General features: G+C 37.1%; 1 protein-coding gene across 1 annotated transcript in view; it reads right to left on the reverse strand.

Moving 5' to 3' along the window:
* Positions 1-13,764, reverse strand: part of LOC128381110 (protocadherin-15-like) — a 144,954-nt gene that overhangs the window by 54,151 nt on the left and 77,039 nt on the right. Inside the window, 1 exon segment of the mRNA XM_053341061.1 lies at positions 11,763-11,875. Within this exon segment, the coding sequence (XP_053197036.1) occupies positions 11,763-11,875 (113 nt within the window).

A 13,764-nucleotide genomic window follows, 5' to 3' on the forward strand; every position in this document is an offset into this window, starting at 1 on the left:
TGATATGTAGACTAGATATGAAGAAATAAGCAACAAGAACAAAAAAAGGAGAAAAATGCATGATACCGTGAAAGCAATGAAAACAGCAAGAGAGGGGATGATGACTAAAAATATGTTAGCGTAGGTGTGTTTGAGTTGAAATGATGTAAAAGAGGTAAAATATATACACATCATCACTGTAAAAATGTGTGTATACAGTACATAGGTGGGTGTTTGAAGAGTGATACTGCATTCTTTTGTACTGATTAGAAAGACAAGCTCTCTCTCTCTCTCTCTCTCTCTCTCTCTCTCTCTCTCTCTCTCTCTCTCTCTCTCTCTCTCTCTCTCTCTCTCTCTCTCTCTCTCTCTCTCTCTCTCTCTCTCTCTCTCTCTCTCTCTCTCTCTCTCTCACACACACACACACACACGTTTCCATAAGTTCAGAGAACATTACACTGACTCGCATTGATAACCCTAACCCTTAATATCAAAACAAGTCTGCACGCTAAAATTGATTAATTTAAGTTATAGAGACTTTGTACCCAAAAGGGAGGCGAGTCCCCACAGTGTTACTGTGGTAACCAGATTTTTGTCCCCGAAACATGACAGATGTCTGCATGCGAAAATACCCTAAATTCAAAAATACCCCAAAAATGAAGTATTTTAAAATCTCTGGTGTACATAAATACATTTATATGCTTCAGAACAAGATGTCATCCAAAGTATAAGCAAAATAACTGATCATCTTTCACATGACTTTCTGATCTGACATCTCTATTGGCAGGGCTAACATACACTAACCTGACAATGTGACTTCAAATGACTGTTACCACCAAGATGATTTAAATGACCCTTTTCTGATCCAACACGGTTAAAGGCCTTTTAGGTTTAGTGAATCAAACTACTTTTTGGAGGTTAGGAGAAGATTGTGGCCATAGCTGAACGAAGGCAGTGTTGTCTTCAATTCAATATTTTCACTCTACAGTAAAACACCAGAAAACCTCTCAGATATGACATAACTAACTATAGTTGGCTTTCTTGGTATTGTACATTTATAAAATAAAAGGAGGCTTTTTTATTTTATAAATATCCTTGTATATTGTTATTTCATGTGCACTTTTGAGGCTTATGACAGATTATAAAAACAGATTGTAGAGTTTAATATTTAATATTTATCCACCTACTATATCATTTTGCATTCTGAGTGGTTTTAATGAATAGCGCATGTGTAGCCGTAATTTTCCATCTGTGTGTGTGTGTGTGTGTGTGTTTGTGTGTGTGTGTGTGTGTGTGAGAGAGAGAGAGAGAGAAGAAAGAATGGAGATGAACCAAAAGACAGTAATGATATTCCTTGTTGTTATCTTTAATCAAACCCAGTCTATTGTGATTACCCTCTCTCGGCCTCTTCACACCACCCCATCAATCTCTTTCTTTCTATTCATTATCCATCCCCATTTCTTATTAGACACTTGACAGTTGCAGCCACATTTGCTAATGAACTATTGAGGTCCATTTAAGAACAAGAACATAATGATTAAAATACGTAACAATAAGGCTGAACATCACTGCAGCTTGATAATGTTACAGGGCGAGTCAAACACAATGGTAAAGTGTGCAGGTAAATGTGATTCCATTGTAATCTTAATCATATTTACCCTTTAATCTTTACACCAAATCTACACACCAAAGTTACTTGAGATGAGATGGCTCAATTTAGCAAAACAAACATGTAGTGCTTCACGTGGTTAGTGGGTCCACAAACAAGCATGTTACATGAGAAACTCAGTAGTGTCTATTACAGTAGTTAGATATACCATATATTGAAACAATAACTAAGAAAGAACTGACCAGGGACATAATATTACTAATTTATAAGCTGTCAACTTTTTGTTGACACAATGCCTGCTCTATCCTCACTCTATCTCTCCAGCTCTTGATTGTTGTGTTATTATAAGCAGCTTTCTGATAACAATGAAGGCTATTATTAAAGTCTGACTAAAATTTAATTTCTTTTTTGTCTATATCTGGACTCCATATCTGGTGTGTAAATCAAGTGTCCTGTGTTTTCACCCTGAAAAGAAGCTGCAACCAAAAGTGGAGTGCTAATATCAGTAACATACTAGAAAAAAATGTCACTTCAGATCTAGTTAGATACTGGTTTGGTCATTCCTCTTCAAAATCCCTGTTAGCAACACACTATTGGTCAATGACTTGAAGCTATAGTAGTTTGTTTCCTTTGTCTCCTGCCAGATAATATTAATACAACAAGTCTCTGACATGCCCCCCGAGCTGACGGAGGCAAAAAGGAGCAAGATGGAAAATCGTGATTTCAGTTGGACTTTAACCCTCAAGGCTGGTTTGACTTCTCACATTGACATGAGTATGCAATAATGAAGCTGACCTTCTCATCCAGGTCCGATAATACATTCATTGTTTTATTTATTTTACACTGCTGTGGCCGGATTCCTCTGTGTGTTTGTTTCTTTTGATGATCCTTGTTACTACATATGCTTATGTCTCCTGGTGCATGGAAATCTGTCAGTTTACTCATTAGAGATGTGTGACATTATGCTTTCAACAACAAACTGTTGACATGTGAACAAAGCCAGATATGTTTATTCATGTTGGGGGAAGCAGAGCAACATTGAATGACTTAAATGTAAATTTGGTTTTGTAAAAATGCAAGGTCGGTCAGTTTCACAAATATCTTCAGAAACATGAGAAAAATTAATGAATGCATATTTGTGGCAGCACAGTCCCAGAAGACAGCAGTAGTGCCCTGTGCACTCAAGTGGGACAAAACAACACATCTTATTGAAGGATCTGGGAAATAATGGCTATATTTAGACTCTGCCTGATGCTGGCTCAAAATACATTTTGAATCAACCTGAGCATATTGTGTTTATGCTATAACTTCACTGGCTATTTATCAGTAAGCAAAGATTTAAGCTGCAATGTAGGACTTGACGGTAGTACAACATAGATATGCTGTGTAACATTGACAGCATTGGATTTTCAGTTGGAAGAAACTGAACTTAAAACTTTTTCTTTTATCTGTTGGCTTGGTGATCTGGGTTTTTGAAGCAAAGAAAACAATCACTACAGTTGTTAAAGAGAGCGAAGAAGATAATCGGCATCCAGCACAACAGCATCAACCTGTTCAAAAGAGGGGGAAATGACTCTGTGTGACTGTGGCCATATTGCTGTTCACATTTAACCCTCTATCATAACTTTGAGGACTTGACTTGAGGTTATGACTCAATATCATATCTGAGGGTTTTCCTTTTTCTTTTTGGAAACAATCAAGAGTGAGACACTGCACTTTAGCTACTAGTATCCCTCAATTAATCCTATATTTAGGTATGTTATGATGAGGTATTTCTATTTAAATGTATTTGAACTGTTGAGCTGTTTCTCTACTGTTTATCTGAATATCTGCTGGATCATAAGCCTGAAGGAGTTGGAGCTTTTGTTTATGCATACAAATTAGATTGTTTTTTTCCTTTTGCTTATAATGACTGGAATGAACTTGTCAGTGATTTGTCTGATGTTTTGAAGCTGATAATATTTCCTCGAGGTATGTGTTGTATAAATAAACTACTGAGGAGTCAAGTGGCAACAGCGAAAGCGAGGTCTTCTCACTTGGAGAGGGCAGTAAAAAAAGAGCAGAAAGGGCTAACACACATCCCTTCATGTCTGCAGTGAGTGTGTAGATGTCTATCTGCCTGACTAACTACTGACTATAAGCATGTTTATCTTTCAAGCTGGTGGAATTAGTGTCAGTCTGCCTATCTATCAATCTGACTGCGTATCTGTATCTTCTTGTCCATCTGTGTCTTAACACTTCTTTATTTGAGTCTTTACCTGCTTGTCTGCTTGTTTGCTTCTATCTGCTCTAATCTGTCAGCCTGTCAGCTCATCTGCTTCTTTAAAAGACGTGACTGCTTGTATGTTGATCTCTCATTGTACTTGTGAGTCTGCCTTCCTACCTGTCTATCAACCTCAGTGTGTATTTTTACATGGTGTATTCCAGCAGCCCCCCATTTCTTGTTTTCTCTCTTGTTTTTTTCATGTTCCTTTCTCTCAAACTTTTACTGTAGTCTCCCCCGTGTCCTCCCTTCTCAAGTTTTCTTTCTCACTCGACTGTTTTGCTTTATTTTCTCTATCTGACACTGGCACTCGACCATCTCTCAATTGCTTCTCCCTACTATCCTCTCCCAACATCTTTCTCCATCTGTCGTTCTTTCTCATGCTCTTTTTTCATTGTCCCACTCCACCCTCTCTCTCTCCCTCTCTCTCTCTCCCTCTCCCTCCCCTCCCTCTCCCCCCCCCCTTCTCTCTCTCTCTCTCTTCCATACTTTACCCCCACCCTCTGTGGCTGCCTCCCAGCTGTGAGCTATCTTATAAATAACAACACCACGGTTGTTTGCCAGTTGTTGTCACAGTCGTAACATTGCCAGCAGTGCACTTGTCTGTTTGTGTGCATCAACGAAACAAGGTAACCTTCAACTGAGTCGGTTAGACATATACCAGATTTATTGAGCCACAGATCAGCCGTGCTTGTTTTGGCGTACATTGGGGGGGAGGACACATTTATGTCATAGTTAAAATGTTCAAAGGCCTTGGGGGACTTTATTCATTTTGGCAAAGATGACGTTTAATTTGATAAACAGTAGTTTACAGCGAATGAAACGGAGCGTGGACTTTATAAACTGAAGAAGGGAGTAACAAAAGGGACAGAGGTGAAAAATTGAATCAAAATGAGGACAAATTCTGTGCTGGTCTGGAAAATTACATATAAAAATGTTATCAAAACGACACATAGTAACTAAAAAGCATGAAAAAGGAATACATTTGCTATCCAGTTTCAGAAAAGCTCAATTTCTACAAAATGTATATACAACAATTCAGAAAATGTCTATACTGTACCAATCCCTGGAAATATGTTTAGCCAACTGAGTTAGCCAACTGTCTTACAAGCAACAGTTTCTGACCTTGCCAAAGTTCTTGACAAGTTGCCTACAAGGGTATGGGACTGCAGTTTGGGATTGTAGAGGTTTAAAAACTATAAAAAATTACAAAAAATTATGAGAAGTAGTATGCTGACATGAATATTACTGATCAGTCAGCCCATACTCACAAGAAAAACAACATAGTTAAGTTTGACTGACAGACACCATTTAGCAGCTGTAGTATTAATGACCCTGATGCAGCACAAATGATGCAGTGTTGGATCAGATGGAAGCCAAACAGCCGATGAAGGAGCCAGCAAATGTGAAGCTTGAATAAAACAGCTGATACCAACCAGCTAATGATAGCATGACTTCATTGCTCCATATGAACTAATGTTATGCTCCAACAGGATTATAAAAGGTCTAAAACAAATCCAGTTGACTGTAGCTGTATTTCACCACACGAGTTGAGTTTTGTTGTGTCCTTTGTGCTCTAACTACTACACATTATTTGCCTCCTCCATCTTTTAGTCAATGTTGCCATTGCAATACAAAGCTGAACTTTGCAGAAATATCCAATTACAGAAACTTTGAAAATTGTTAAGACATCTCAGGTTGCCCTCTGTTACACTTGTTACAAAAATATATAATTGTAATGACTTAAATGCATTCTGCAAATTGCTAATCCTAAACCAACCTAGAAACTAATTTGGTGGTTCAAAGGGCTCAAAGTTTGTGTTTTGTTTTGGTCTAAATAGTGAAAAACATCTACTTTAAACAATTAAAAATGAAATCTTTCTTTAAAATTAAATCACTAGGAAGAAGTTTTTCTATCTATGTTTCTGTCTTCAAATCAATAAAGCCTGGTTGTATGTACTGTATGACATTATGAAGTAGCTTTGCCAGTGAAAAGCAGACTGAAGTATTCAATCTTTTCTAAGCACAGGATAAAAGATTTGGCCTTGGACGATGTATGAACTCTGCATCAGTTTACATGACATGGAAAGTTGTAAGTGTATCCTCTTATAAGACTGACTTAAAATGCATTTTCTTGGTACTGTAGGCTATATCAGCTAACTTAAGTACCAACAAATGGCATTGATGTCTTTCAAAAGGAAAATCTGCAGCACTGGGTCTGTTATTGTCCAACTGACTGATAGAGAGAAAACCTGCAGCTTCCTACTTATGGCCTGTGATTCTTGAACAGAGCATTTACTGGAGTGTATAGCAGTGCAAAGAAGCCAATAGACGCGGCCAGATTTATCTAAATCTCCTGCCATGGTGTAGTGTGTTATCTCTATCTTTGTAATGATGCAAGACAAAGCAACATATTGCCATCTTTGATCACACTTTTTTTTTGATTAATAACAAAGCTTTGATGTTTAGGAGTGTTTTGGCTCTTAACTCTCTCACCACTTTCTAATTAGATTAATTAACAAAGTAACAGGCTATGGGGTATTTTGACAGCATGTGGGACAATCCTATGCCTGCATTCACAGACGCACACACAGACTCACACAAACAGGTGCAAACACAAGAAAAACACACATTAATGCACTTGCAGGCACATAAAGAATAAAGAAAAGTGGTGGGAGGGGTTTGTAGATCTCAACAATCTTTGAAAAGGCCTTTTTTTTTCTTCTGTTCACTTAACCTCACGCTGATAATTGCCACTGGGTGCTGATAACTATTCATGTGTATGTGATACCAGCTGCATACTAATTTTGCAGGTGCAAGGATGTTCCTACGGTGAGAGAGACAGAGAGATAGGGAGAAAGAAGGAGGGTGAGCGGGTGAGAAATTCTGCTCAGGCTACAGAGTTGCTACAATGATTTCACAAACTTCCTCCTCGGCTTGTTAACTGTTATGGGAAACCCACAGAGGGAAAATGCACAAACAGCAGGTTACAGTGCCAAAGCCACGCTTCACTGGTGCTCAGTCTCTGTGCAGTACTGCAAGCATGTGTGTGTGCTGGTATGTGTGTTCAGTATGTGTGAGCCATTTCCTGGCATATTCAACTTTGGTCCAAACACAAACTTTGTTTAATCCTGATCAACATAGAGAAAATGTGATATACACTCTTTTTTTATAACTCTACAATATGCATGTGATATAATGTTTTCCATTAATACATGCGCATATTAAATATTAAGTTTTAAAAAAGTAGTAACACTAAAAACAAGTAAAACTAGTATGATGTTTTAAATAGTTAGCATATTATACTCATTAGCATATGAGTTGAGTTTTGTCTAAAAACTTGTTTTTGTCTTTGACCACCAAATTCTAATCAGTTCATCCTCGAGTCCAAGTGGAAGCTTGGGCCAAATTTGAAGAAACTCCTTCAAGGCATTTCTGAGATATTATGTTCACTAGAATAGAACAGATGGACAGACGGACAACCTGAAAACAATGCCATCAGCCATGGCTGTTGCTGCGGCGACTACAAAACTGCAAAATTAAGACAAATCTGTTTAAATGCAGTGTTGAAAATAGTTCATCAACAAGTAGTCATTTTACTATATTTTAAATGTTATTGCCAACCAAAAATGCAAAAATGGAAACATATAGAACCTGTGCTAACTTGTAGCTACTAATGACTTTCCAATGCCAATGCCAATTTAGAAGATGCATGCATAGATTAGCTGTCACATGGTAAGATCATGGTGGCTGCATGCATTGCTATCTGCCACAGTATCTTTTTAGCTATTACCTCTCGGCGGCAAAAAGGTCAGAAAGTTATAGGGGCTTTAAGTCTACATTCTCTATATAAAGTAACACCATGCACAAGGTTCTGTTCAAAGGGGAGTGATATTAGACAACTAACTTTGGAATTAAAAAAAAGGGAATAAAAAATAATCTCAGAATATATATAATGTACCTGCTTTAACTATTGGGTGTCATATTGTGGCTGCCCACTGATGAGTAAGGATAAGACAAAGAGTGTCCCTTAAGGGGCTCTGTAACATAGTGATGAAAAGAGCAAATCTTAAAAGCAACCTCTTGTTTGACTGTCATTCCTTCTTCAGTGTGGGAATCAATATTACTCATTCAGTCTTGCTCATGGATAGAAGCCGGTCTGTTGAAACCACACAAAATCATTAAGCTGTATTAGTAAGCTCTTAAAACCACACTGGTACAATGGTTAGCTTTTATTCAATAAAGCTGGCCTAATTAATTCAAAGCTGGTACACTGTACTCTGTGTAAATACTACATGGAATTAGTAGAACAAAAACACACCGTGAAACACACACATGCACAAAAAGAAATGTGCAAAACACACATTGAAAAGACAAATAGATAACACACACGAACAGAGAGTGAGTGAGCAGTGAACAAATGTAAAAATGTGTCTATGCATGCATTAATGTAGACAGTGTATTCATTAATAAATACAAAAGATACAAATACACAAAGACTGGAAAAAGTGCACACTCATGTAGACAGACACACACTTTAGCTGGGAGCTTTTACATATTCATAAATGCAGTATTATATGGCTGGCTGACATCTCTTTTGCCTCTAACCCCTTTCCTAAAAATAGAAAGGAGCTTTAGTCTGCTCTGTGTGAAAGACAAACCTTGACTTTTTGAAAATGTGTTTGTAATAGTGGGAAAATATGTTCTGTATTGACACTGAAGTGGCAATTACTCCCAAACAAGCTAATTAGCTTAGAGTTAATGGTGCCTAGTTGTCTGAATAAAGAAAGTGTTTCAAATGACACATGAAATGTAAATACTGACAGATTTATTCTATAAAATCTGTATCTACGTTGAGAGATTTGTTCAATTTAACATCAAATGCTGAATTGTCACACAGAGGTTAGCTTGCATGATGCATTACAGATGGCATGTCAGATATGTAAAAGTGAATCACATCAAACTGCCTAAACACATACTGTGCATACAAAACAGTTGAATTCTGACTTGCCATAAAGGAAAAGAGGACAGAAAAGATATAGAATGTCAACAGAATCTGCAAGAGAGAGAATGAAAGAATGAGACAATTCTAATTCCATCACTCTCACAGACAATTAGTCACAAAAAGCTCACTTTGTTTTCAGCGGAAACATTAGCATCCAACCTTGACCAGTCAGTCATTTTGAAACATTTGCAAAAATATTATGCATGTCCTCAAGTAATTTCCATCTAAGTCTGATGACTTGGATATCGTGCCTGACAGATGACATAACAAGCAAGCAAATGGAGGGAGACAAGTTAATTCTCTCAGATGACATTGTGGGGCACACAAAAAGACATATAGAAGGAGTTGATAAAAATGGGATGGGAGAAAAACCATGATAACAGAAGGGAAATTAGAGCCTAATGTACAGCAGGAAAATAACACCATATCAAGATGGTATTGTACTTAATATATTCGATGAAAGACTGACAGATCAAGACAGAGAAACATAGATAATGGCTGGTGATTATAGGCCAATTTCACATCCAATCTCACTTACGCCTCTGTCTTCCCAGCCAGTTACACAAGAGAAAACCTGAGGCGCCCTATAAAAGTGGAACTGGAAGAGTTACAATGATGACTTGAGAGTCAGTGTGTGTGTGTGGACAAAAGGTAACAGTATAATACATTACTGTTGGTGGAGTTTGAAGTCTGTAACTGCTGGGTTTATTGGCATTTGAAAACACAGGGAGAGAATGAGAGAGTGTGTGTGTTTTTGTCTTTACGAAAATGTAATATTAATGCAATACATTTCCTTCAACCTCTGCAGAGATTGAACGGAAATACTTTAAACTATAGAAACTATATTAGACACTATTTCCCATGATATTTTACTATCAGACATGCAATGTATTGTTGTTTGGTAAACAGTTCTCTGTATACTTTTTCTATTGCTTGGGGCATTTCTGGAAAGTCTATAAAGAATCTAATGCACTGGCCAGCCCACCAAACACTAATAAAACCATCACAGAGGGATCATGTGTTTTGTGTTTTATAGTGGATAATAATAAAGTATTTTTCCTTATTTTGGTGTAATAGTTTCATACATCTTGGTACAGTGTGGTTCAAAGGATAAATCAATATACAATATAACATTAAAAATGGAAATGTAAGATTAACACTTTTACAGCAATTACTGGAAAACGTTGTTCCTCAAAGAAGAACCCCACACGCTTCTTTTTCTCCTGCCAGTTAATCTTGTAAATAAAACAGGTGACGTGCACTGTTCTAATTATTCATGGCGATTTGTTTTGGGGGTTGTGAGTTGTAACAGAACAGCAGATGGTGAAAAGCGTGTTGCTGCATCACAAAGTTGATGCTACTATACATATTTGCTTTGAGTGGAAGTCTGGGATTTGTATTGTGAAAACAAACCTGCCCAAATTTTTTTTTTCTTTTTAAGAAGGACTCTTTTCAGGAATCTCCTGACATTAAAACATAATTTGAGTTGTAATCAAAACTGATTAAAGCAAGTGAACATCAGTCATGCTGTTCAGGCTTTCCACCCTGTGTGTTATTGTGTGTGCATGTGTTTGTGTGGGGTGGGTGAGAGGGATTTTGCAAGGCAGTATCTCTATATTTTTATGGTTTACACTGAAATGAGGTGGAACCATATTAAGTGGTGTTTGCTTTTAAGTCCGTCAGAGAATAGTCAATAATGAATTCTGCTTTTTACATGATTTACATGAAACCTTTCTCTCCATTTTTTAAAATTATGCCTATATTAATACAATTCATTCATCTGCCAGATGAAAAACAAAGCTTCTATCTGAAGTCAGAAGGAGTCACTGGGTACCATCCAGATTTTTTGTTTTTCTTTTAGAGTGGATTTAGTGTGTGAAATTGAGATCTATGTCTTGCCACTCTTGCAACAACTAAATTGCTGCATCCCTGAGTATAAACTGTGTGTGTGTGTGTGTATGTTTGTGTGGTAGTGGTCTGTCTGATGGAGCAGGATATCAGCCTCCAAGTTTATTGGTGTTATATTGGTAATTTATTGCTTCTGCAGACATATATTTTGGTAGCAAGAACTGTTTCTGGAGGGAAAAAAAGGCTTTTTCAGCACCTTTTCAGGTTTTATCTCAACGAGAACTGTGTTTACTTCTAATGGTACACATTGCATTTCTAATAAAAACACAGAATATCTATGATGCTATAACTGAAAGAAGGAAAACACTTTGTATCACATTAATGTACCACTTTATACTGAACCTGCATATAATTTGTGTGCTTATGTCACATAATAATGTAACCCTGACGATCATAACAGCAGGTGCAGGGTATTTTTAAGAGGAAACATATTTGCATTGGTACATCAGTATAGCAGTATAGCTACAGCAATTTAGAGGGAAGTTTTAAAATGAGTACATACACAAGTTGCTTGGAGTATTTCTGAAAAAGTACCTGCTTAAAGAGCATTAAACTTGTCATTTCAAACAAAAATTAGGGATCTGAATTATTAAGATCTCATCACCAGTACCAACTGATGTCACAACATCAACTAGAAATGAAATCAAAAGAATAACCTAACACTGGACTGAAAAGTAGCATTTTACTGTCCTCCTTGGTAAAAAGTAGTAAGTCTGTTTAACCTCTCTTTAACCCCAGAGTAATATCACAAGGTCCTGGAGTTCATCGCTGCAGCACACTGAGGTTAAACCACTGGACACCACCACAAACAAGATTTTCAGGTGGCTTTCAGTTACTCTTTAAGGATTATGACTACTTTAAGAAATTGTGTGTGTGTGCGTGCGTGTGTGTGTGTGTGTGTGTGTGTGTGTGTGTGTGTGTGTGTGTGTGTGTGTGTGTGTGTGTGTGTGTGTATGTGTGTGTGTGTGTGTGTGTGTGTGTGTGTGTGTGCGTGCGTGTACCTGTATTCTTCCTGAGTAAAGACAGGAATGACAGAGGGCTGAAGGACTGTGATCTCCACTAGAGTTGTGTTCTTCTTGACAGGTTCACCGTCGTCATAGGCCACCACCACCAGCTGCCAATCAAACACAGAGTCAGAACCATTCAGCAGATATTCACACATATTAACTCTGCTTCTTCCCTCCGTTTATGCCCTCTAAGATTGCAAAGACATCAGCTAACAACATTTTACAGTTTGCTGACAGCAGAGACATCCGACTAAATTGATGTAGCTAATGCATGACAGGCCAATAATAAACTAATAAATGTCTAGATTTGTTGACTGCAATCTAAAATGATATTATTTGCATGGGAATTGGAGCACAGGATGAGTGCATATCCCACTGGTGTAGTTATTTTTTCCTGCTTAGCTTGCCTTCTTCATTTAATTTGGGGGTGATGATGACTGTTAAGCGGACTCAAAGCTTTACTTGTCTTTTTGTATTTGTTTAGCCAATTTGTGATAGTCTGTGTGTTTTTGTGTGTGTGTGTGTGTGTGTGTGTATGTGTGTGCGTTTTCCACTTGTGTGCACCCACTGCCCCTATTTTCATCATATGAACAAAACATGATTTGTTGATGTACTTATATAATATTCTGATTCTTAATTAATTAATAAAGGTCTTCATGTTAATTAACTGAATATTAGGAGCTTACCTTCAAAAACTGGTATCTTAAGAGCTTGGTTTGTTTAAAATAAACCTAGTGTAATTACAATTTCTGAGACATGGTTGAATAGTAATAATTAAACTTGACAACTATATTTTGTATAGAGCTGAAAGGGGTGCTAGAATAAGAGGAGTGGCTACACACAATGTGTTTCTTAAAAGTGTCTTCAGAGTTTGTTATACCAAAAGACAACTGTATACTCTGATTGTCTCTTTCTTACAGACCTCCAAATTATCCCTCACTTTAACAGTAATTGGCTACATCATTCATTTCCACTCAAAAGGGAGCCTACAAGAGTTGATTACAGGTCTAGGGCTTTGATAGATTGGATTCTTGTCACCCATTCTGATAGAATTATACATTCTGAGGTATTATCTGACTGTTTCGGTGACCACTCCATTATTTTTTGTGTTTGGAAGATTAAAGTGCCTTGCCTTCCACCAAGATGATTCAAGGTAAGACAATGTAAGAATACTAATATTGAACTCTCTATTCAAGACTTAACTGCCATAATTTGCGACGGGTTTAAGCTAATACCTTTTTTTAAGGATGCATGGAACTGCTTTTACACTGAGTTTATTACTGTTACAGACAAACATGCCCCCTGGACAATGTTAAGGTTTAAGGTAGACCAGTGGTGATCTTACAGTATAAATGTCAATTAAACAGAGAGGTTAGGCCTGGAAAAATATCACTCGATCAAGCATTCTGCTGATTAAAAATGCATATAAACATTTAAGAAATATATGTACAAACAAAACAAGACTCACTCATTTTTTTTATTAATGATGTTTATACCATAACAGTTTTGGAATATACTATAATATGATCAATAGACCCACCAAAAGTTGTACCACTCATATTAGAGTTAATAATGAAGTTGTCAATGGTCCCTTTATAATTGCTATTGCCTTCAGCCAGCATTTTTCCTCTGTCTGCAGTTCAATTTTCTGATTTTCATTGCTCTGGTATTTCATTGAGTAACTCTAAATGTGGTAGCTCCTTCTCCTTTAGAAGAATCAGTCCCACTGATATTTAGCAGGTTATTTGTGATCTAAGCTCATGTAGTGGTGCTGGTTCAGATGGTTTTGAGATTAAGTTCATCAAACTTGCTTTGTTCTGGCATATGCTCTGTCTGATGTAATCAATGTACCTTTATCTACATGTGAAATCCCATTAATGTGGAAATGTGCCAGAGTTACCCCATTGTAAAAGAGTGGTGATTGTCTTGATCTCAATAACTATAGACCTAATTCCATTTGTGTTTTATAACTACCACTTCCTTAACAAACATTGTG

Source organism: Scomber japonicus, chromosome 20 (assembly GCF_027409825.1).
Source record: "Scomber japonicus isolate fScoJap1 chromosome 20, fScoJap1.pri, whole genome shotgun sequence".
NCBI lineage: Eukaryota > Metazoa > Chordata > Actinopteri > Scombriformes > Scombridae > Scomber > Scomber japonicus.